General features: G+C 40.9%; 1 protein-coding gene across 5 annotated transcripts in view; it reads right to left on the reverse strand.

The window, feature by feature from the left end:
• Nucleotides 1-25598, reverse strand: part of slc12a7b (solute carrier family 12 member 7b) — a 92974-nt gene that overhangs the window by 12186 nt on the left and 55190 nt on the right. For all 5 annotated transcript variants that reach the window (XM_072378817.1, XM_072378816.1, XM_072378820.1 and 2 more), the window contains exons 4-19: nucleotides 25272-25418; nucleotides 22258-22312; nucleotides 22027-22157; nucleotides 21501-21742; nucleotides 21115-21326; nucleotides 12376-12543; nucleotides 12129-12227; nucleotides 11763-11820; nucleotides 10476-10650; nucleotides 10264-10382; nucleotides 10040-10138; nucleotides 9616-9735; nucleotides 9105-9209; nucleotides 7489-7657; nucleotides 2063-2258; nucleotides 1334-1503 (exon numbers count right to left, since the gene is read on the reverse strand). In XM_072378817.1, the coding sequence (XP_072234918.1) occupies nucleotides 1334-1503; nucleotides 2063-2258; nucleotides 7489-7657; nucleotides 9105-9209; nucleotides 9616-9735; nucleotides 10040-10138; nucleotides 10264-10382; nucleotides 10476-10650; nucleotides 11763-11820; nucleotides 12129-12227; nucleotides 12376-12543; nucleotides 21115-21326; nucleotides 21501-21742; nucleotides 22027-22157; nucleotides 22258-22312; nucleotides 25272-25418 (2265 nt within the window). The remainder of the gene's footprint in view (nucleotides 1-1333; nucleotides 1504-2062; nucleotides 2259-7488; nucleotides 7658-9104; nucleotides 9210-9615; nucleotides 9736-10039; nucleotides 10139-10263; nucleotides 10383-10475; nucleotides 10651-11762; nucleotides 11821-12128; nucleotides 12228-12375; nucleotides 12544-21114; nucleotides 21327-21500; nucleotides 21743-22026; nucleotides 22158-22257; nucleotides 22313-25271; nucleotides 25419-25598) is intronic.

The following is a 25598-nucleotide window of genomic DNA, read 5'->3' on the forward strand; positions in this document are numbered from 1 at the left end:
ATTACGTGCGTCTCCATCGTGCCTCGATGGGCCTTACTTGTCTCAATCAAAAGCGTTACCATGGTAACGGTAGAAGCCAGGAAGCGAAGAAATTTGGACGCTTATTGCCTGGCCGAACTTTATCGTAGAGACATCATTCGTGCGTTCAAACACTTGGGTCGCTTCGTAGTAAATGGTCATTAAGCCTCATTACGCTAGGTGTTCCGGTTTTTGCGCTAGCAAAGTTTAAATAAAAAAAAAAGTGTAAATTTGATTTTGGACGCTTGTTGCTAGGCAACAGGTCATTGTAGAAAAATCATTAAAATGTTCCCCAACCCGGGACGCGTTGTACTACAACATATTTCAGTCTCATTATGCTGGCTATTACGTTTTTTGAGAAATTTAACGTTAAAATTTGCCCAACCGTTAACATGAGGCTTGTTACCGTGGCAACACAAATCCTATGCATTCTTAAGGGGGTTAGGGTTAATAGCTAATTAATAATTAGCTAATGGAGGGATTTCTACACACACCTCTACTGGGACCACTTCATTGACACGCATGGCTGCATCACAGCCCATTAACTCCAGTAAGAACTGGAGTTCTTACTCAAAGTCATCGTTCACATTGTCAAAATTTGATAAATATCCTGCCATGTTGAACAAAACTAGCAGTAGCAAACTCTGTGTGAAGTTAGCCGACTGTCACAGAGAAAGGAGTAAATAAACTGTGCTCCAGGGGGGGCATGTGGATGAAGTGGTCCCAGTAGAGTGCCTTTAGAAATCCCTCCGTTAGCGCTCCTATAGCCACAAGTAGCCACATAACAGCAGCTATGAGCTAACAGAGCTATAGTACACCTTCATTCATTCATTCTTCTTAAAGTATTGGTGAAATAAAGACAGATAATGCCTTATTTAGAGGCTGCATCGTCCCTGCCCTGTTCACTCCATTATATGGATATACGGCGAGTTTTCTAAATAGCTTCTGATGGACGCTGACTTTCACCAAACTGTTCTCGGTGAGTAGATAAACGTATTTCATGCCAGAAATAAGGTCTAGGTTTAAAAATACTGGAGTTCCCCTTTAAGTCAACCTGTTAGTCTTTCAGTCAGTTTGTTTTTTCTCTTTTCTTTAGTTCTTGTAACCTTCAGTTTATAGTTTTGCTTATCCTGCTCCAGCAGCGCTTTTAGTTAGGTAAAAAATCCTTTGTTCATTTTGTCTGCCTGTCTTCGCCTCGTAATCCTGGTAGTCCTGCCTTTGGGTTCCTGTTCCTCCTTCCTTCAATTCAACCATGAATGCTGTCATGCAAGAGCTTAAAAAGGTTTCAGAGATTGATCCAAATACAACAACCAACCTTGTGCTGTCGCAGCAGGAAAGGCAGCAGCATCAACATGCCTCCATCGTGAACCACCCACCACACATCAATAGTTCCCTCCCCAAGGCGGTCCTGGTTGGTGGGGAAACTGTCTATATTCTTAGCCACAAGTAAGGCCTGATGGGCTGCGGTTGTCTCACGAACTGTCTCTGGATGGACAGAAGAACAGAGTATATATAAGAAACAGGGCTCTGGAAAACCACTGAGCTGAATAAATAAATAATTGTTAACATAACATGTCCGAAAGGGACTAGGAAGAAGCATATGCTTATTTAATCCTACCCCGTCTCCTTTCTCAAAAATTAACAATCATCAGTTATCATCAATATGTACATATTTACGTATGTATTTATTTACAAACAAAAGAAAATAAATGTAAATAAATAGGTGAATAAATGATCTGTGAAAACACCTGGTGATGGTCAAAGCCCTTCATCCTCCCTGTACCCTGTGAAAACCATTATTTGTACCTCCTTTTGAACTGGGTCATAGCTTATTTTATAACAATACGCTATGATTTTGTACTTCTGTGAGTGCACTTGTTAAATCAATGCAGCATGTCCACCTGGACAAAACTAAAGCAGCATACAACAGTAACTCAGACCAACAATAGAAATAGATTAGAATAGAAAAATACTTTACCAAAATGTACCTAATAAACTGGCAAATGAAATGCACTCATCCACACATACTCATCCTACACTTTACCTATGAAGCTTCTCCATGACTGCGGGTCATTGGATTGTTTCCAGGTTCCAGGCCAGGCCATTAGGACTGTGTTGTGCTTCATACCCCCTAAACCTGCAGACTGGATGAGGTGGGAGATTCCATCTCTGAGGTTTGAAGACACCACAACATGACAGAAACCTTTGGTGCGCTCGGCAGACATGGAAGACTTGATGTTCTAAAGGAAAAAAGATGGAAAACCAGCAGAAGACAGACCATTTGGAGGAGTTATGAAGGAAAACATATATCTTAATACAGGACTGATAGCGTAGTGGATGACAAAAAGAAAAACAACCCAATAATGATAATAAATAGACTAAAGAAAATTAATCTCAATCAATCACAAATCTTTATGTAAATCCCAACAAATCAACATACCATATTTTCCGGACTATAAGTCGTAGTTTTTTTCCATAGTTTGGCTGGTCCTGTGACTCACAGTCAGGTGCGACTTATAAATCAAAATATATATAATTTAACATGTTTTTAAATGTTAATTCATACTGACTGACATGAACCAAGAAGTAAACATTGCTATCTACAGCCACGAGAGGACACTCTATGCTTGTGATAACTATATGCTGCTCCTGTACCACTGAAACATTAACTTAAAGACAACTGAGAAATAAATGTTTTTTCTATTCTGAAGATTACAATATGCAGCCGAAAAGGGCAATTGAGCAGCAGAAAGAAAGTTTGGAGTGAGTGAGAAACTTGTGAGGGAGTGGCGAAAAGCAGAGCTTAATCTTACTGCAATGAAAAAACAAAGAGAGCTAATTGCGGTCTGACAGCGAGATGGCCAGAGCAGGAGCGATGAGTCCACAGGGGGGGTGCTTCAACAACGTACTGCCGGGAGAGGCTCGTCAACGGTGCAGTTACGTCTCCACGCCCTGGTACTTGCCAAGGACATGAATATAAATAACACTGCAGGTGGGCCTTCTTGGTGTTACCGCTTCATGCAACGCAACCGCTTCTCTATCAGAGCTCGGACGACAGTGTGTCAGAAACTGCCAGCAGACTTCCAAACCAAGGTCGACAGTTTCCGTGAGTTCATTGAAAAGCAGGTAACTGAACACAACACAGACACATTCTTGGACCTCTTCTGTTTAACTTGTACATGCTCCCTTTGGGTAAGATATTACAGAACTTTAACATCAATTATCACAGTTATGCAGATGATACACAACTTTATGTGTCTCTGTCACCAGACGACTGCAGCCCAGCAGATGTACTGTGTCCGTGTCTGGAGGAAATAAACTCCTGGATGAGAGAGAATTTTCTACAATTCAATGAAGACAAAACTGGGATCGTTCTGTTTGGTAGCAAAGAGAAGAGGGTCAGCATTGGTAAATATCTTGAGACTCGGGCCGTTACAATCACTGACCAAGTTCGTAACCTTGGAGTGTTGATAGACTCAGATCTGACTTTCAGCAGCCACATCAAAGCTGTCACCAAGGCAGCTTTTTACCAACTCAAAAACATGAACAGAATTAAAGGTTTTCTCTTCCAAAAAGACCAGGAGAAACTCATCCATGCATTCTTCTCCAGTAGACTCCATTACTGTAATGGTCTTTTAACTGGACTTCCCAAAAAGAGCATCAAACATCTGCAGCTCATCCAGAACGCTGCTGCAAGAGTTTTAACCAGGGCTAAGAGATCTGAACACATCACACCAGTTTTAAAATCTTTACACTGGCTTCCAATTAGTCACAGAATAGATTTTAAAAGCCTACTGATGGTTTACAAATCCCAGAACATTTTAGGCCCAAAATACATCTGTGATATGTTCAGAGAATATAAACCCAGCAGAGCTCTTAGATCGAAGGACTTGTATCCAAGGATACAAGTGGAACAAACTGCCAGAGGAGATTAAACTGTCACCAAATGTAGACATTTTTTAAATCCAGGTTAAAAACATTTCTTTTCTCATGTGTCTATGCATGAAATCTGCACGGTATCGTTTAACTTATCAAGACTGTTGCTTGTTTTAATTCATTTTAATTATTTCATTTCTTTCTATTTATATTCTTTTACATATTCTTAATGCTTGTTCCGCTCCCTGCTGCAATGTTTTTATTTTATGTAAAGCACTTTAAATTGTTTTGTACATAAAAATACAAATAAATTTGATTTTGACTTTGACTACATGTCACCAGATCATGACATCCCCATCGGCCAAAGTGTGGCAGATACATTTTTTTTTCTCGACATGACGCATTTTTTGATTGATGCAACTTATAGCCCGGAAATACGGTAATCATAAAACAAAACACAGCAAACTGTGCAAGAAGTTATTGTGTACATACGCACACACACACACACACACACACACACACACATACATAGACACACCCAGACACACACGCACACACTGGCTTGCCACAATACTAATATTGTGAGAGTGATTTTGACTGAATCTCACCTGACTGTGGAAAAATAATGAGGCCTGATGACCTGAGATGCTTCGATCAGGTCATAGAGAACCAGCAAATGCACAAATGAAATGCTTCGTGGACTAATTAAGAGAATGTCAAAGGTGATCTATATATTCTACACTGGGGGCTGATGTGTCATTGAACATTCGTGCTCACATATATTTGTGTACTGATAGTTATGATAAGCCTCCAATTGGAGTGCTATAGCTGTGCAACTTGCTGATGTTGATAGTGTAGCGAACTCAAGTGTGGAATTTAATTCAAACTTTGGAAGTCTCCCACGTGCTGGTGTGGAGATGTTCGTGTATAAGGACCAGAGATCCTCAGATTTACACTAACCTTTGCCCATGAAAGCATTTTGGGGGGAGTTTCTCAGCCCCTCTTTCCACAGACATGTGCCATAAATTTAGGTAAATCCATTAATAGCTTAGCGCTAACTAAGCTGAGCAAACGGACCCTCTCAGGAGAGTATTGGGAAAAACAGAACAGGACACTTCTGACCCTATCTGGGTAAAAATAAATGAAAGGTGACATTTGCCCTGACTCTGATGCAAACCAGAAGCAGATGCCTCATGGAACCTTTGAAATAACCTCACCCAGATTCACTTTCAGCTGAATCTTGAAACTGTATTAAATGTGCTTTATATCTTTGTACAAGTACTGCATTTTAATACCTTTTTCACGATCGTACGTGGAACGATACAGAAGATATTATCATTTTTGGAAAATTACCAATCAGCTTATGGAGCCACACTGCCAGCTATTGGTTCGTAGTACTGAATAGTTAAACCCAAAATGAAGTCAACAACTTGTGATATGTGATATTTATATGAAATAATGCAACTGTTAACCAATGTTTTCCTGCTGTTTCTTGTTGCATTTCATGTTTAACACAGGAATATAACATTGTTTGGTTCGTTATTCATATGTCATAACTTTACAGATATCCATCTGAATTTTGAGACTCATAACCATCATGTTATGTTATGTTTTGTTATGTTGTTTTGCCGTCTTTATATCCTACGTTTATGCTATATCTTTACCCTTTATATCTTAACAAGTTATGGTGTTTTTAGAATCCTCTGAACAAATGTTTATGAGACGGAGGAATGGAGGAGTCAAGTTGCTTTGAAGCCTTACAAAATACGCCCAGGCAGACGTCACAACAGTTTCAGGCATACCATTGGCTGAAAGTGTAGCGTAGGCCTACATTATGCCCCGCCTCCGCGAATCAAACTCCGGAAACCACGAGAAAAAGTCAGGATATTGAAAGTTCAGCAGTTCAGATCAGTAGAGAAGATAAAGAGCAGAGCGTTTTAAGATCGATGGAATGAGAGTCTTGTGGAGTCTTTAAAAATGGCAGGAGAGGAAGATGAGATGGAAGAAGAAGGTCCGAACAAAGACAGAAAGAGAAGAATGTAGTAGAAAGTTTTACGTTTTTGTTCGTCCGTCATCCTGTCTCCTCTCTATAGAGCATTTTAAACTCTGCTGCTGCAGCTTCCTCACCTATTTTTGATCACCAAAAGGAGCCAGCATTAAGCTTGTCCACCTTTTTGTCAATCTTTGGTGAATTTAAGTTCACCTCATCAGAGTTGGTCAGCAACCAAAACCAACTCGACCCTTGGACAGTTTTATCATTATTTGCGTTGAATTCCGACACACCACCCCGTTTGTCTTCAAGCTACCAGAAGGAACCCAGGAAAGCGACCGGTCCAGTCCCCGAAAGTCAACCACAACGAAGGCCGTGAGACGCGGAACCAAGAGAGACCCAGTGGGACCTGCTGCCGATTATCTGTGGTTCGGAGCTGACCTAACTGTAAGATCCGCCCTGTTCTTACATTTCAGACGGTATGCGGTGGGTGTCGAGAGAATTCGCTGTTAAAATGATAAATTAATCCAAGCTGTTAGCCTTTAAATTCAGATAGTAACAAACCTAGACTATTTGAATGATTCCGGTATCCATCCATCCCCTCCCCTTAGTTCTTTTCAATTCACTAAGTGTTTCTTATATAATCATCCATATTCAAAGCATTTCTCCTGTTGTCTTAAGGTTCATGTCTTTGGTCATATCATTTTAATAAATGGTTCATATATATACATATATAAAATCAACCGGTGTTCTTTACGTACGTGTGAGTCCAACAAAATGAGAATTCACGAGTAGCGACTATAGGAGACTGGAATTTATTAATCATTGATGATTAATTTAACATACCAGAATTGTAAGATTCTGTCTTTTTCCTTCGATTGAAGGTGGTGCCCTAAACAAGCTAAAATAAGGCTTAGTCAGATCGTGAGAACTTTCGGATAAATCCTTATATCTTATCACATCACGCTACGTGTGTCCGCTATAAATATATATTGTTGGTGCCCCGTGTGCCGGCCATATATAATTTGGCTACAAAGAATATAGATTACTGGAAAAGATACCATCATTGCTCAAATAGTTCAAGCACTGGTGTCTCCCTGGTATCCTGACAGACCATTCATACTAATTAATTCAGCAGTTAGAAGTCTGTACAATCTGAGATGTGTACAAGCTTACTTTTACAGAAAGAAATTGTCCACAAATTCAAATGACCTATGAGGACACAAGTCAAATCTGGTTGGAAGAGCCATATTACTTGCATAGTTTGGCCAACAGATGTCAGTGTTTACACGTAAGGCCTGATCTTAATCTGTAAATCCTGACTGACAAGGGAGATTTGCTGTTGGATCTTGAGGTGACTTTGTAATACTCCTCAATAATAAATTTTCACACCATACATAGGCACCAATAAATGGATATTGAAGCAGGTGGTATAAAACACATCTCACTTTTGGGAAAACAGGGTTCTGTATGAGGCTAAAACAAATTGAAATACTAAATAGTGCCAGCACAACAATTGATTTTGAATGAGCATGTGTGTCCAAACTTTTGACTGATACTTTTGGTTTGTTTCTTTCCCACCTGTCTGCACATGTCTACCATACCTGCTCAGCCTTCTTTGCCTCTGTCTCTTTAATGAGGTAGGTTCCCTCTAAAACGTTGCCCACTATCGTCAGGCCTTTTCCTGCCTTCAGCTGAGTAGTGAAGGAGAGCAGACGAGGGTGTTTGACTCCATGGTCAGAGTCCAGGTTCAGAAGCACCAACAACTGAGGCCTGGGTATAGAAAGAGCAAAACAGACAATGGAGACAACATCAGACGTCATTCTTTTTACAGGTGGAGGATGCGCACAAATGATTATTTTATTCCTATATCTTATCAAATACGTTAGGGGTTAGGGTTAGAAAGCAACAAATATATAATTGTGCCACAAAACAGGAGCTGCACGGTGGTGTAGTTAGCACCATTGCCTCACAGCAAGAAGGTTCCAGGTTCAACTCCCAGCTGGAGCTGTGTGGAGTTTGCATGTTCTCCCCGTGTATGCGTGGGTTCTCTCTGGGTACTCTGGCTTCCTCCCACCATCCAAAAACATGCCTGTTAAGTTAATGGCTCTAAATTGTCCTTAGGAGTGAATGTAAGCATGTGTGTGACTGTTTGTCTCTGTGTGGCCCTGTGATGGGCTGGAGACCTGTCCACAGTGCACCCTGACTCTCACCCAATGACCACTGGGATAGGCTCCAGCCCCCCCATGCCCCAAACAGCAGATTAAGTGAGTATAGAAAATGGATGGATGGATGCTACAGAACAGCATGATTATCAGGTGTAACAAACAAAATTAATGTATCCAGTATTTGATATACTAGCCAAGTAAATGAACAGCTCTTTGTAAAGCAGATTATTTCTGAAGAGTGCCTGTCGGAACAATTTTACACTTTCATTGGTTTTCACTCAACGATACAGGAATCTTTGTGGAGATATTATGCACAAGGTTAACACGAACAGGGTAAAAAAAAAAAAAAATATGTTTATGCATTTAGCAGATGCTTTTTTTTTATCCAAAGCAACTTACAAATGAAGATATAACAGCTATATAAACAGCAAACACTAAACTACATAGAAGGAAACCACCAGTCTGACTATGTCAGAGGTGACAGAGTAGAGATAGGGTGCAGGCATAGAAGGAAGTGCAGAAAGATAAAGTGCAGAGATAGAGGGGGTAGGGAAGTACAAGGTAAGTGCTGGGATAGGAGATGCTCTCTGAAGAGCTGGGTTTTCAGGAGCTTCTTGAAGATAGACAGGGACGCCCCTGTTCTGGTAGCGCTCGGTAGGTCATTCCACCATCGTGGGACGACACATGAACAGAGTTTGGATTGTCTTAGGCGTGGTGTAGGAGCTGCTAAAATAGAAGCTCTCCTTATCGCCTTTATGACTGAAAAGAGCAAACAGCTAAATAGTGTATGCACACTTAACAAGCCAAGAAAGTTATTGAAACTGGTTTGGCCTTTCAAGAGTCAGCTCACAATGTCAGCCTGTGTGGGCCTCTGTGCAATATGAGAGCTTATCACAGACTGTGGAAGATTATGTTGAGAACCAAGAGATTTTCAAAATGCACCTTGTGTCTATTTCTGTTTCCTAATTGTGTACCCAAGCAGTGACGAGTGGTACTACGTTAACTCCAACTACATCCATGGGGAACACAGTCACACACAAAATATCCTTTACCTCCAGTTCTTGGTGTGTGGTGCAGCATCCTCAAGGCGAATGAGGGCGTAGCGGGCTGCATTAAGGGAGAGCCCGCAGATGCCATCGCCCCACTCCTTCTCTGCCCTATTGAGGAAAACAATTGAATATAATACAGCATCATCGAAAAATGTAAAAATATATCAATGATAAAAAACAATAACAGAGAATGGCATAAAGATTAGCTATATCTTAGCTATCTTTGCTATAGTTCAGTTCAGTTTTGGGTAGATACAGAACCAATTTATGTGAAGCAACATGAGTGAGCATGAGTAACACTGTGGCGATGTAACAGTGGATGTAAAAAATGTACTGGTCCACACATCCGTATAATCCATTTATGTGTTGTCCTTTACTCCTCCGGTTCAGTTCTCATTGTGTCAACTCAGTTTTTCTTCCAACAAATAGGAACAGTTCCATATCAAGGATCTACTGCACATACCTGAGATATCTTTTAAACCAAAGAAATATTTGCAAAAAAAGTCAGCCTTACCCTCGATATTCAATGTATTTGTAGATGCAACCAGCAATGGCCATGGCAACTATAGCATAATACCACGAGGAGATGAACATGAGGGCAAGACACAAGCTCATTCCCAAGAAGGACAGAGCCCTGATGGAGAAAAAAAAGATTAAACTTTAAACTTTAATTAATTTAATGTTCACCCATTCATACAAAGGATTAACATTGTCAGCACCTTTACTGAGGTATATCAATTAAATTAAAGTCATTCAGAATGAAAAGCTGAGAAGCTTAGGGACTAAGTGGAAATTATTAAAACCCATAACTAAAAATGGTGGTCTTTGAACCTTTGTTCTCAGCCTGTGCTATGGCGTGTATTTCAATTAGAGCCATCATCACACAAACCACATTTTTTTTAATGCCTTTCTGTAATGACATGTAGTCCCACACCCACCAGTGATAGTACTTGAAGCGTGGTCTCCAGTTAGGCGTTCGCAGCAGAGTCTGAACAGCGCAGGCCAGGTTGACAAACAGGTAGCACATGAGGAAAAACCTGTTGGGGGGGGGGGGCAAAACACTACTCTCTTATCATCTAAATTGAAGGATCACAGACTTCATCTGATGGTCTGCTTTCATGGAAAAATTATGTGTAATATTACTGTTCATGTAGTTACTGACATAGAGAGGATAGGAGCTACAGCGTCCAGGGAGGCAATGAGGATGCCAATCTCACAGATCCCAGCAGTCAACAGCAGAGCCCAGGTAGGTTCTCCGTTAGCTTTTCCATGACCAAACACCTTTGAGTGAATACACACAGTCAAGTGGCAAAGCTGAAGCACATCAAGATGAAGTCTTCCCTGACTACAATGTGTTGAATGTTCCTGTCTAACCTGTAAGAAAGGAACAATGCCATCTCGTGCGATAGCCTGCAACAGTCGAGGGGCTCCGGTCAAACTCTGCAGACCTGCCCCACAGCAGGAGAAAAATGAGCCAATCACAATAACCCAGGGTGAGGGCCAGGATAGCGTGCCTATAACAAGATTCCCTTTCACTGAGTCACCATATCTGCAACACAAAAATAAGCATTAGGCAGACTATAAATAATAACTCAGGATATTACATGCTTATGTTGAAAACCTTTGCTCTTTTCTATAGCACAAAACGTGTTTCTTGGGAAGGTATATGGCCCAGAACTATACAATTTTACTCCTGTTGCCGAGCTGGAACAAATTGGAAAGAAAGGAGATTTAAATTTAAGGGATTCTGTTATCGATTCGCCAATGCAAATGTGAGATCACTGACAGATGAAATATTACACAGACAGACTGAGATTGCAGACAGAAAGGTAACAGTAAAGGAAGAGGAATTACAGTGCTTGTTAACGACAGATGGTGTAATCATTCACATGTGAAGACACATGTCTGTACCAAGAATGTTGAAAACCGTTGAACTGAATTGAACTTCCATTTGCTCCTCTGGATGTATTACAGTGTTCTGCAAGGAACAATGCATGCTAGCATTCACATGCATCTAAACATGTAAAGCACTTTAAATTGTTTTGTACATAAAAATACAAATAAATTTGATTTTGACTTTGACTACATGTCACCAGATCATAACATCCCCATCGGCCAAAGTGTGGCAGATACATTTTTTTTTCTCGACATGACGCATTTTTTGATTGATGCAACTTATAGCCCGGAAATACGGTAATCATAAAACAAAACACAGCAAACTGTGCAAGAAGTTATTGTGTACATACGCACACACACACACACACACACACATACATAGACACACCCAGACACACACGCACACACTGGCTTGCCACAATACTAATATTGTGAGAGTGATTTTGACTGAATCTCACCCTGACTGTGGAAAAATAATGAGGCCTGATGACCTGAGATGCTTCGATCAGGTCATAGAGAACCAGCAAATGCACAAATGAAATGCTTCGTGGACTAATTAAGAGAATGTCAAAGGTGATCTATATATTCTACACTGGGGGCTGATGTGTCATTGAACATTCGTGCTCACATATATTTGTGTACTGATAGTTATGATAAGCCTCCAATTGGAGTGCTATAGCTGTGCAACTTGCTGATGTTGATAGTGTAGCAGGAGAAGAATGAGCCAATCACAATAAGACATTTGTATTTATGTTTAACTCTTACTTGTCTCGAAGCAGGACTCCCTCAATACATGCACCAAACAGAACCACACAGGTGATATCTGAGAAGAACTGCTAAAGGTAATAAAATTAATCTACATTCAAAGCTTCAGATAGATTACAGGGATGACACATGTGGTAACTGGTGGTTGTCTTTTACCATGGCTTAATTCCTGTCCAACAACCTAAGTATTCCTAACCTATAATCTAACCCTATAACATACAACTCTGGTAGCAAAAGAAAACAACATCAGCACAATAACTACAAGCTCTAATCTAACCACTTTGAAAGAACTATTTTGTTACTCTGTATAAACACTCTTTCCATCTGTGCCCTTTTTAATGTATCTGTGTTACAGTGTAAGGATACAGATGACAGAGGTGGTAGCAATAGCCAGGATGGTCCCAATGGGAATGGACTTCTGGGCATCCCTCAAGTCACCGGACCGGTTAGAACCAGCCATGATACCTGAAAGTCATCACAACAGAAAATCAACCATCAAATCAGACCAGACTGCACATTAAAAACTACTGCATGTTAACACAAACAACAAGGCAAATACATTGTGTTTGTTTGTGTGTGTGTTTTTGAGTGCATTGTTTAATCAGTGTTTCACCAGTGACAGAGGGGAAGTAGATGCCGACGAGCAATGTGAAGAAAGTGGTGATATCATTGATGACATAGGGCAAGTAAATGTCCTTGGTAGGGTCACTTCCCCCAATGCCTGTAAGCTTCTTGTCTTCTACCAACTTGCCAAGGGGACCATACTCTGACCACATGTTTTCTACAGGAGAGACAGAAATCAGTACTCGAGACAACACCAAATCCAGATACATAAACAGTGCATACAAACACAAACCATGCTTCACTGATGAGTGTCTAAATTTCTCTTTTCTTTACTGTTTGTATTACTTAGTCTATTAAGTAGGGGTGCGACCCATGTTTTTAATAGAAAATTAATAATAATGTGTCTACATGCTTTCATGGCTAAGGTTAGGTTGTGTGTAGTTGAATGATGATTATGATTTAGAAAGTACACACAGCTTTACAAATCTGGTGTAAAGAGTGCGATTGCACATTTCTGCCCTTGTGTGTGTACACAGTCCTAGTCAGAAAACACAGTTTTTTGTACCTGGTTTCTGGTATTGTAGAAAGCTTGAACACATTGTCTTATTTGCCCAACCAAACATTTAAATATGTCACTTTTGAGAGGAAGACAGATAAGAAAACATATCCATAACACTGTTGAATATTTGTGAGAGTAATTTATAGAGTGAGATCAAAGCGATGAAGATAAAATAGACTTGTGCCTGTCTGGCAGTTAATGAATGTATTTTATTTGTGGAATTAATTGAAAAAAAAAGACAAAATGACACACATATACGCATGTATTACTTTGTTCCATAGCAAAAAAAATACAGTGTTTTGAAACACCCACAGTTGGTGGTAAAAATAATTTTGAGCCTTAGATACAGTTCTACCAAATGGTTCCATTGACTCACTGGCTGAACAAACTGAACAAAACTGTAAAAAAGTACCCTACAACTAAAAAATGTTAAACATATGAGTGGTTGAAATAAAAGATAATGCAAGTCACAATACATCAATTATGTTCCCATAATACCGGAACAAAAGGGATCTGTCAGCTGGGTGGGGAAGACCACAAAGAGTTTGTCCAATCCCCAGTCTAGTAAATACTTTCTTCAAATAAATTTGAATCCACAGGGAAAGAATACCTTTAAGGAGATCAGGAAGGATAACATAAGCAGAAATAGTAATATTTTTTGCTGAGAGTTAGCAGTAAATCTGATTTAATGGACAGCCTTTACATAATATTAGCTTTGCTTAGAATTTGCTCTGTATCTATCATATCTTAAAGATCTCATAGTTGGATATTTTCCTAACAGAGCATTTTGCTCTCAGACAGGTTTACTTGTGGTTCCCAGAGTTTCTAAAAGTAGAATGGGAGGCAGAGCCTTCAGTTATCAGGCCCCTCTCTGTGGAACCAGCTGCCAGTTTGGGTTCAGGAAGCAGAAACCTTCTCTACCTTTAAGATCAGGCTGAAACTTTCCTTTTTTGATCAAGCTTATACTTAAGGATAGCTCAGGTGACCCTGACACATCCCTTGCTGCTATAGGCCTAGACTGCTGGGGGACCTCCCATGATGCACCTCTCCTCCCTCTGCTCTCTTTACTCTCCATGTACATATGACATCATTGCTGTCATTAACTTGTGTTTCTCTCTCTCAGCAGGTATCCCTATCCCTAGCCTGGTGTTACGGTGCTTGTTGTCCCCTCTTTCCTGTCCTCTCAACCCCCAGCTGGTCGAGGCAGATGGCCGCCCTTCCTGGTTCTGGTTCTGATGGAGGTTTCTTCCTGTTAAAAGGGAGTTTTTTCTTTCCACTATCACCTTGTGCACGCTCAGGACGGGGGATTGGGTCGAAGAGAAGTTTGTTTTTGTTTTTTTCAACAATATTTGCATTAACTTTTGTCAAATAATAATCAAAAATACAGAAATACATGTATGAAACATGTAAAATGAAGTAAAATATTTAAAAGAAAAGTAAAAACAAAAAAGTCCCTGTTCTGACTGACACATAAGAAAGCCAACCAGAGGTTTCCACATTTCTTCAAATTCCTCTGCCTGTCTTCTAGTTATATAAGTCAGTTTTTCCATCACAATGCAAGATGCCATTTCACTTTAATTTTCACCATATTTTTGTTGAAGATTTTTTATTGAAGGGCTGTATGTCTCCATGACAGGGCTTTCATCCTCCTGGCCTACAGGAGTCCAAAGTCTATTAGAGTAGACTGTTTTGAACTGGCTAAGTATCTTCTGGATATATGCCAGGTATACACAGCCAAGTATACGAGCCTGCGCTCGGCTAGCCAGTTGTCGATTCGAATAGCTAGAGTGACTAAGTCCTCGAAAAAGGACGCCTCCTCTCACGAGGCTAACTGGTTCTTTATCTGTTCATTGAGTGTATTCAGAAGAACTCCCTAGAGAGGGTTAGCTAGCCACCCCGTATCGGCTGACAAGATGCGGAATTCCATAATGAATTCAGCCACTGACTGGCTGACTAGTTTTTTAAAAAACTGAATGGTGATGAGAACTTATTTAACCTCAGAGAAATAAGTATCAGTGCTAGATGGAGGTGTACATCACACACAAAACCACACCTATCACCCTTAGGATAAGACCCTGCAACCTTGCATCGATTTTTGGGGTTAAATCAGATTAATGTTCGGAATAAATATCCCTTGGATCTTATTTCCTCTGCCTTTGAACCCATTCAGGGTGCAACCATCTTCTCCAAACTTGATCTTAGCAACGCTTATCATCTGGTCGGGATTCGTGAAGGGGATGCGTGGAAAACTGCCTTAATACACCCTTAGGCCACTTTCAATACCTAGTCATATCCTTCGGGCCTCACTACTGCTTCCGCAATGTTTTAAGCCCTTATAAATTATCTCTTGAGAGACTATTCAAATCAGTTTGTGTTTGTTTATCCTGATGATATTTTGACTTTCTCTAAGTCTCCTGCAGAGCACAAACAACATGTCCGTTGGGTTCTTCAAAGGCTTTTGGAGAACCGCGTCTTTGTCAAGGCTGAAAAATGCGAGTTTGATGAACATGTGTCTCCTTTCTCAGCTACATCTTCCAGAGCGGGCAGGTGAACATGGATCCGGAGAAGATCAAGGCTGTGCCAGAGTGGCCTTCTCCCACAAACCATAAGTAACTTAAAAGATTTCTGGGTTTTGCAAAGGTCTATCGTCGTTTGATTCGTAATTACTGCTGATCTGGCTTTCCAATGGCTCAAGGACAGGTTCACCTCATCACCCATCCTCACTCAGCCTAACACCAAACTGTAATTCATTCTGGAGGTGGATGCTTCTGACTCAGGGGAGGGTGCCATTCTGTCCCAGGGGTCTGAATGAGGGGAAACTTCACCCTTGAGCCTTTTTCTCCTGACGGCTGTCAGCTACTGAGCAGAATTATGAAGTGAGCAATTGGGAGCAATTGGGAGCTCCATCAAATCAGTCTTATAAAAATGCAGGCATTGGTTGGTGGGCGTAAAAGCAACCGTTCATAGTTTGGACTAATCATAAAGACCTCTCCTACATCCAATGTGCAAAGAGGCTTAACTCCCGCCAAGCCCGTTGGTCTTAATTTTTTGACCGATTCAACTTTTTAATCTCTTATCGTCCAGGTACACGCAACATTAAGCCTAACGCCCTATCCAGACAGTTTTCTCCTGAAGAAGAAACTACAGAACCAGCCCAGATTCTTCCCTTGAACTGCCTGGTGCGAGACATTTCTTGGCAGGTCGACAACCAGATTCGTCAAGGGTTGGCCTTGGACCCGGGCACTGGCCCCCCGGACCACCGTTTTGTTCCTGCTCCAGCCCGTTCTGCTGTTATCCACAGGGCCCATACCGCCAAGTTTGCATGTCACCCTGGAATACACTGCACTGTCACTCTTCTCAAGCACTATTTTTGGTGGCTGTCCCTCGAGACTGACACCAGAGAGTACATGACTATTTGCACTATTTTTGCCAGGAGTAAAAGTACCAACCTCCCACAGTCTGGACTACTGCAACCTCTGGAGGTTCCTGGTTGGCCTTGTCTCACATCTCCCTGGATTTTGTTATTGTACTATCTCCCGCACAAGGTAAAACCACCATTCTTACCATCATTGACCATTTTTCTAAGGCCGCTCATTTCGTCCCCCTGGACAAACTACCCTCATCTTCTGAGACTGCAGACCTCCCGTTGAATCATGTTTTCCGTCTCCGCGGCATTTCCTCTGAAGTGGTGTCCGACCAGGGGCCCCAGTTCATCCAACAGGTATGGCGAACCTTTTGTGCAGCTCTGGGTGCTAAGGTTTCATTAAGTTCTGGTTACCACCCCTTGTCCAACAGACAGACTGTGTGGCTAAATCAGGAGCTCAAGGCTGCTCTCTGCTGTGTTACCACTAATAATCCTCCTTCCTGGATCCGACACCTGCCCTTGATAGAGTATGCCCACAACACCCTTATATCCTCTGCCACGATATATTTCCTTTTGAGGCCTCATTGGGCTACCAACCACTGCAGTTGCCTGAGGAGGAGAGGGATTTGGAGGTTCACTCTGTTCAACACCACCTTCAGCGTGCCCAGAGTGTCTGGACCCGCCGGTTAGCGGTTAGCCTTGGATTTCTATGCCTGAACTGGCATTTATTGTTACACTCCTCCCACCAGCCTGTTCCACATACCTGCCTGCTCGCCCCTCCACTGACTCAGAATCTCTGCACCACAGCCAGAACCCTCCTCTTCACTTTGGATTCCCTCCTGGATCAAGTGAGGACAAACAAACCATTGTCTGGACAAATTCCCTATTTGGAACCTCACTAATCATCTCCCCCTGGTTGGTTTTAGTGACGGAAAAAAGTGACAACATGGCAGATGAGATACTCCTTGATGTTGATTGATGAGGACTTCTTCATTTTCCAGATTTTTTTTATACAAGGTTTGACATTGTGGATCTTCCTGCTGTGCCTTCCATTTCACTTCACTGGTGATGGGGAGCTCTGTAGATGTTATGGAAGAAATGATGATGGCACAAAATGGTAATGAGGGCTGCTCAGCTGGGGTGCGAGTATGGCCCAGTGTTATATATTCTTATATATTCTTTTTCTGCACTTTGAAATTTCCTTGTGTATGAATTGTTATCTATAAATAAACTTACCGTGCCTTGCCTTACTCTACAGTGAAAGTGAATTCTAGAAGCCCGAGAGGCCACTTGATGACTCAGGTTCTAAGTTTGGTGGTCTTAAACATTCAGAGGAGAGGGGCATCTGTCATCACTGTGAAAAGGTGTCCTTCAAGATAGATCCATTTCATCTTGCCAGTAGCCACTATTTAGGTCCAGTGACGAGAAGACAGCAGCCCCAGAAAACAGTATATCCTGAATTGTGGGATTGGGGCAGGTATATTGTGCTTTTGTCCCCACAGAACCTTGGTTTGCCACTCCTTTTGGAAATCAGAACAACAGAAAGGGCCAAGGAGAACAGGAGAGCACAATCAAATCCTCTTCCAGCATGCCCTCAATGAATTCTGTCATTGCCTTCAGTTTAGGTGGGGAGACCCGACAAGGTTTCTGTCTTATAGGAAATGAATTGGTAAGATTCCTTAGTAGACCAGGGAATTGAGCTTTTGATGTACAGGTATTGTGTGCCATCCTGTCTTCTCATTTAAATTATATCATCACTCGACTTCAAGGACTTGAGCAGACTGCAACTGCAACTGCACCGAGGCAACGGAAGCCGTGGGAGCACCTCCATGGACAACAGCTGAATGGAGCCAACAATTCACAGTTTTTTACTCGCTGCCATTGTTTACAGAGGCTTTTAAACTCAGTTGGCTATTCCAGGTAGAGAGGCAGCTTTGGTAGCATTTGAACAGGGCAGAAAGTCCATCCATATCTAAGCTATCAAGTTTTGCACTCTAGATGCTGACAGCAGATGGAACCAGCTAGCACCATCAGATGCATTTTTCAGTTAACTAACACTAGGCACTAAAAAAAAAAAATCACTTGACTCCATTAGAATTACCTTCAGAGTTGGATCTTGCCTCCAAGATAGACAAATGTCTGGTAGGCACACAACCCAACAAAACTGCTTTCCGTTGCCAACCCACAGATCAGCTGAATAAACTTTAGGATTGGGCTTGGATGCTGGGCTTCCTGGTCTCTTGGGTGTATCTGTAAGGTACCTGGAGCTGAAGGAGGTATTTAGTAAATCCAGGGCAACCTCTCTTCCACCCCTTCAACTGTGCTATAAACAATACATAAACAATGCTCTTATGGCTGGCATAAACCAGCCTTCCTCGTCTCCTGTGGAGGCGGGATTCTTCTTCCTTGAAAAGAAGGACAAAATCTACCAGTCTTCTATAATTTACACTCATGCTTCCATGGCTTTCTGGCATCCTGAGGTGCAAATAATCCAGAAAAGGTTTTGGTGACCTGTAATTAAAATGAAAGTTTCTGATTATGTTGTGGCCTGTTAAGTCTGTGCCCAACAGAAAACTTAAAATGCCCCAGCTGGTTTACTCTGACCACTACCTGTCCCACACCGCCCCTAGTCCGATGTCTCTGTTGATTTTGTTAAGGGATTATTACATTCAGAAGGTAACACAGTCATGCTGATAGATGTGGTCGATTTTCTACAATTGTGAAATTCATTGTCTTTCCTAAGTTCCTAAGGGAACGGCTGAGGTCCCGCCATCAAATTCAGATGTTTGGGCTTCCGAGAAATACTCTGTCTGACTGGGGGCAACAGTTTGTGGCCTAGTTCTGATAGGCCCTCTGCCAGCTGGTAGGGGCTAAAGTGAGCCTCACATCCAGGTAGCACCCAGAGAGTGATGGGCACACCAAGGGGCTTAACCAGGAACTGGAGATGGGCCTCAGGTACATCACAGCCTGTAAACCTTTCTACCTGGTCCAAGATGCTCCACTGGGTGGGGTATGCTCACAACACCCTCCCGTCGGCCTCCACTAGATTAACTCCCTTCCAGGTAGTTTTCAGGTACCAGAGGTGAGTGTACCCTCTGCTGCTGCCATGGTTTGCTGGTGTCAAGGGATGTGGGTCTGTCCTACAAAGAACCTTCTGTGTTCTTTGAATGCTTACAAAAAGTCTGCTGACTGCCATCATCACCCTGCACCTATCTATGCTCGGGAGAGAAGAACTTACCTCAGTGGAATCCCCTAAGTTGTCTCCTCGATTCTTTGGTCCTTTTCTTTGTGTCCAAAGTTATTAACTGTCTTGATGTCAGACTCAAGAACCCTAGATCATCCTGCATCCACCCCACCTTCCACGTCAGCTGCGTCAAATATGTGTAGGAAAGCCCATTTGTCCCTGCCACTAAATCCCTGTTTGGGAGGGAGACTGTTGGGATCCAGAAGCTTTACAGTCCCTTTTTTAGTTTAGTTTTTCCTTTTATTTTTAAATATCTGTGTCCATCTCCACGTCCTGTTTAGGTTCCCTTCTGTGTGATTACCTCTCTGCACTAATTTCCTTCACCTGTGTCTCACTGACTAGATCTTCTCATGTATTTAAGCTGTGTTCCCCTTCCCTTCTGTGCCAGACTGTCTTTTCAGTTCCTGTCAGCGTTCCAGTGTCTTTCTCTCATGAGTGTTCCTAATGTATGATTCCCGCTTGCATTTCTGATCACGATTTTTGGCTAGTGTTTTTGGGACCTCTGTAACTTGGATTTAGTAGTTTTGACCCTTGGACTGAATAAATTACTTCTAAACTTTCTTTCCCGAGTCTTCGACTCTTTTCAGACCAACCTGATCATGACAGGGTAATGAAGGAGTAAGAAGCGAAGTCTCTGCTGCAAGCATTTTATGTAGATAACTGTGCAGAATTACTGCCGTCTCAGGAACAGGCCAGACATCTAATAAACAGATGAGAACACTCCTCACCAGCGGGGACTTCAACATAACAAAGTAATGTCCCTATGGTTATCTCTCACTTTTCACTTAGTGAATTTGGGGGTAGCTGTTCACATTTTCTTGCTGGATCCCTGATACCTGGACATAAAACCTTGGTATACATTGTATGTTTTCTTGTACTCATGTGGGACATTATTAAAGACCGTTATCAAAACTCCTGGAGGGCTGCAGTTTTTCTGACAAAAGACTTGGGACAGACTTGTATATGCCAGCGTCTCTACATGCGTATATATTTCACACCGATGATGCCATTATTGTGCCGAATTACTCAGAATTGAATTCATGAATTCAGAATGACTGGTGCACATTTCAAGCTTTAAAGATACAATTTTTAATCAGTGGTGCCAATATCAAAGAACAGTGCAAACCAAAGTGTGCCCTGGGCTGGCTCCATATTTTCATATTCATATTTATGTTCAAATGGTCTACTATATCAGGACACTGTTTTATAAATAAAACAGTTTTACTTACATAGTAACACAAGGCACTGTATTTGAACAGGAGTTCGTAGTGTTATATCAGAAACCTAGATATTGTGGAAATATTTGCAGGAGGGCCACCAGCACACTTATCAGAACAAGGAAATCTTACTTATGAAACTATAATAACCTGAATTTTCATCAGTGGTCTTCTCTTTTGAGTGCCACTAATGCTACTAAAATATAACTTTTTGTCTCTGCAGTCCCATGTGATTAAGGATGAAATCAGCTTTTGGCTAGTACAATACGATACAGTTTTTTGTTTAGGTTAATTTCAGGCTGAATAAAAATAATTATGTCAGGTAAAAGTTTTGAGTAATCCTGATATTGTGTTGAGAATAGGTCAAAGACTCTGTTTTCAATTCTGCCACATGCTGGTCCTACCTGAAATGACTCCGCTGGTCAGTCCAGGGATGCCTTGCACTTCAGTCACGTTGTTGTTCAGAAAATATTCGTTGCAGGTGGCATTGAGCTCAGACCCATCACAGAACAGCCTCCACAGTTTGGTAGTGACTGTCAGATTACCTATAAGATCAGTCTTCAAACACTTGTCGAAATTGTTGTTCTTCAGAGTGCGATTCCCCAACATGCAAACACTGGGTGGTGGAAGAGAGGATAAGTAGAAGATGTATCATTTAAAGTGATCATACATACTACAGCACAAAAATTTAAATGCATGATAAATCTAGTTTGATGTTAGTTTTGTACTATATAGATCAATACAGCATTGCAGTATACTAAAATTGGTTGTTTATTCAAACTGTACTCACGGAAAATCCGGTGGCTCAAAGATGGTCTTGATTACCCCAGCGTAGATAGCAAGGATCGAGAGAATTACACATGCCAGGAAGACCAGTGCTAGCTTGTTGACATATTTGACCCCAACAAAGACAACTACTGCCATCAGTGCAAGACAGCATGTCCCGTAGACACGCATGTTGTTGAGCAGGGCATTAACCTCATCCTCCTTTCTCTCTGCCACAAAGATGGCTGCTTTAGGCACGATGTAAGTCTAAGTGGGCAGGATCAATCAAATACAACAAAATAAACAAGTCACCTTTAGTAATAATACAAGTTATTTTTTTTATTATCTTAATGTGTAGTAAAGTTTTATCCCAGCATCTAAAGCAAAAATAGTGGCATTGAATATAGAAAACTAGAAAATTTAGCAGCATTTTGGAGCTTATTTAGTATTGAAAAATAAAAATAAAACTCATGATATATAAAACAACATGAACAAGGGTGGGGATAGATAAATACTTAATGGAGGTAAAATAAGTGCAAAGAGGCATTCACCAGTAAAATCTCAATGGTACCCAGGATGTACATAGAGCCAGCGAAGGTTGTTCCCAAGTAGAAACACAGGCCCACTGCTCCACCAAACTCTGGACCCAGAGACCTGGAAATCATATAGTACGAACCTCCAGCTGGAGAGCAAAGACAGCAGGAATGACTCTTTCTTAATTAACATCATACAGCTTTGTTTTCTTATCCATTCTATACTGATGAAGAACCAATGCACCCTACCAGGCACAACACCATTAGTAGCAATTGCGCTCATGGATATGGCTGTCAGCATGGTCTGTGGAGAAATGAGAGGATGGAACAAAAGCTTCAGTATAAAACTCTTGAAGAAGGCAGCTTTCATATCTCTGTTGTCCATAAAAAGTTATTAAACAGCCAGTATGTACCGTGAAAAACATTTTCAATGTTATATCGAAACCAATGACCAATAATGCAAACATTCTTGCACACCAGTTTTTTAATATCTAAACAACTTTTTTCAAACAACAAATTTTTCCCAACAATGGGATCCTTGGTGAGTTAATCTAGCATTTAGTCTTTTGAATGCTTCTTAGGAAGCATTCAAGCTTCTTAGGAGCTTATGTTCTAAATCTTTTGGATTGGTTATGGATACAAGCTTTTCTGTAAAATCAGTAAATGTTGTTGAGGATATCTATATCAGTCTATTACCCAACTGTGCAGTCCGAATTACAGGAAGATCAGGACAAAGAGAAGGGCAGAGTGAGACAATAAAACGGGTACAAAGAAAAAAAGAGAAAAGAAGATGTTCAAGTGAATCCTTCTGAGGCTGACAGGAAGTAGGGTTGGAAGCATCAAGGGTATAGAACAGAGGAAAGAGAGGATAGACAAGAGGAGGAGAGTGAGAAAAGACAAGAACATGACAAAGATAAACCTTGCTCTTTACTGGATGTCTGCTTTAAAGGCAAGTTGGAGTAAAACCAATTAGCTCACTCTTTCCATTGAAATCCTAAGCAGCTACACAGCAGCTTGGATTTGACCACAAATAAATGACAGAACTCCTAGCAACTTTCAGACCTGGAATCCACGTCCTCACCATTGCAACCATAAAGCAACCTTACAATTCTCTTCACAAAACATTTCCTACTGCGTAGCAATGTGTGTCAGTGGTGGTACATAGCTTTTTGAGCATCGAAAGACAAATGTTGAACTTTCTAAACTTCAAGGTTAAATGTTTCACAGACAATCTAAGTTTTAACCAAAAAACAAATAACCTCTTTCATGGACCGGAAGGAAAACTGACAAAAATCTAAATGGTTGAAACTCTAAATACCAAGTGAAAATCTGGGCATTTTACATTGTTGCTTACAACTAGTTTGAAGTTTGCAGACATTCAATTTAATGTGTAGGTGTCCAAACTTTTGTTATCCAAAAAAATCTATCATTCAAAAATAATGTGGCCTTCAAGACTAATCTCCCCTTCACTAAGATCTTACGTATAATCTTTTTTAATTTTACATAGAACCATGATCTTAAAAGTAAATGAACATGGCAGAAAACAAGAATGGGTTAGGGTTAGAGCAGAATTAAAAGATAGCAGTTGGAATGCTTACAATGCAAATCTGGGGAAAACAACACAATGAACAATAATCAAGTTCTTGCCTAGAAAAAAGCAGGCAATACTAATTAAGGGTCTAATCTGAGTTCATTCATGTTCAAGAATCCCAAAACAAACCATATCATTACTAATTTCTATACAGTTAATGGTGGTGATTAGGAAGTGTTTCAGAAATGCCTGCAGTGACCTAAAAATGCAATGTCTCTTCTTTGTTAATGCAATTAAACCAGGTGCAGACGAGAGGACAGAGATGGGATTATGGAAAACGTTCAATTCAATTCAGTCTTATTTATATAGTGCCAAATTACAACAAATGTCATTTCAAGGCACTTCAAAGATGGAATCAAATTCAACCCAATTAGAATCCAATTCATTATAATACAATCATAATACAATCAAATCCATTTAATTAAATTCCAAATTAGTCCAATTCATTCATACAAAGCCAAATAAAAAAGCAGCTTAGCTAAGGAAACCAACAGATTGCACCGAAACTTGTCTTCAATCCAATCCCCCGTCCTGAGTGTGCGACTGTGGAGAGAAACGACTCCTTTTTAACAGGCAGAAACCTCCATCAGAACCAGAACCAGGAAGGGTGACCATCTGTCTCAACCAGCGGGGAAAAATATTGAACTCTGTGTGAAGCCTTATATCTGTATCTGGGGCAGAAGTATTTTTTCATTTGTCTCTGCTGCAACACAAAGGATCCCTCAGCAACAGTTGTCGTTTTGTAATTTTTTAAAAGAAGAAAAGGATTCGCTCAGTGAAGAATCAAAAGAGAATACAAGTTATGTCAAACAGTGTAAAAAGATCACTTCTGGAAATGTATGATGTTGGATCTAGCGAGATCTAAAGAACACTTCTTGTGTAATAATGTCCCCAGATGTGATCTATAAGCAGGTGGCTGATATGGAACCATCAATCTGAGGTCAGACATGCTCTAAGCAGTGAAAATGAACATTAATCCGTCTGAGCAAGCTCGTCTCTCTTATGTAACAGCAGAGATGCAAGGGAGGGTTAACCCCACTCACACACTCAGAATAGGTTTTAATTAGGAAAATGGAGTTCCCATTATTATGAAATCTGACATAAATTCACAGAATTACAGATGTAATAGATTACATTGGAATTGTTCTGAATCTAGAAAGCAATAAAAGCCATTAGGCATTATTCACAAGGGAGTATAAATATTTGCCAGATTTGCTTCTTTATGAATAGTTTCAGTGGGACTTCTCAACTTCTAATCATTGATCGTTTTGCCAATTTTTCATTATGAGTTTAAAAGCACTCCACTAAGATTATACTCCAAGCTTCAGTTTTGTACTCTCCATGATTAATCTGAAATAATCCATCATCTGGCAAGTTTAGCCAGTATGTGGGTGTGCATGTTGCTATGTTTTTGACATTTTACAGATGGACGGATTACATGTCAAGCCGATACCATTAGAAACAGAGTACACATCTGAGAAATGGAAACTTATGCTCTTATCATATTCATTAAGCATTAAAAAGCAGAGCATATACACGGAGTTTATTTTTCCATCACTTTAAACATTATTGCACTAATGACGTCTGTACTTAATCCCTTGATAAAGAATAAATTATGCATATGTCAAGAGTCAAACCAGACTCACATCAATCACAGTAATGGAATACTTACACATGAGCAGCACAAGCCAACAATGGCCAGGGACTCCAAGATGCCAGAAGTGCCAACAATCCAGGTAAGGCGCAGAAACAATATGACCCCCAGAATGTTCTGAAGGCATGGGAGGTAGACGCCCATGAAGGTCCCCATCTGAGGGCTCTGTAGACAGGGTAGAGAGGGTGGGGTGGGGGGTGGGGGGGATATGGGAGAGAAAAAAGATTAAAAATCTGTTTATGTTGAACAGAGAAGCGGGAAGAAGAGAGGAAAGAAAGAACTATGAGATGAAAATCACTACAGGGATGGCAATTATAAACAAGAATGAAGAGAACAAATTCGGAC

Source organism: Leuresthes tenuis, unplaced genomic scaffold (assembly GCF_036924035.1).
Source record: "Leuresthes tenuis unplaced genomic scaffold, fLeuTen1.0.hap1 SCAF_24, whole genome shotgun sequence".
NCBI lineage: Eukaryota > Metazoa > Chordata > Actinopteri > Atheriniformes > Atherinopsidae > Leuresthes > Leuresthes tenuis.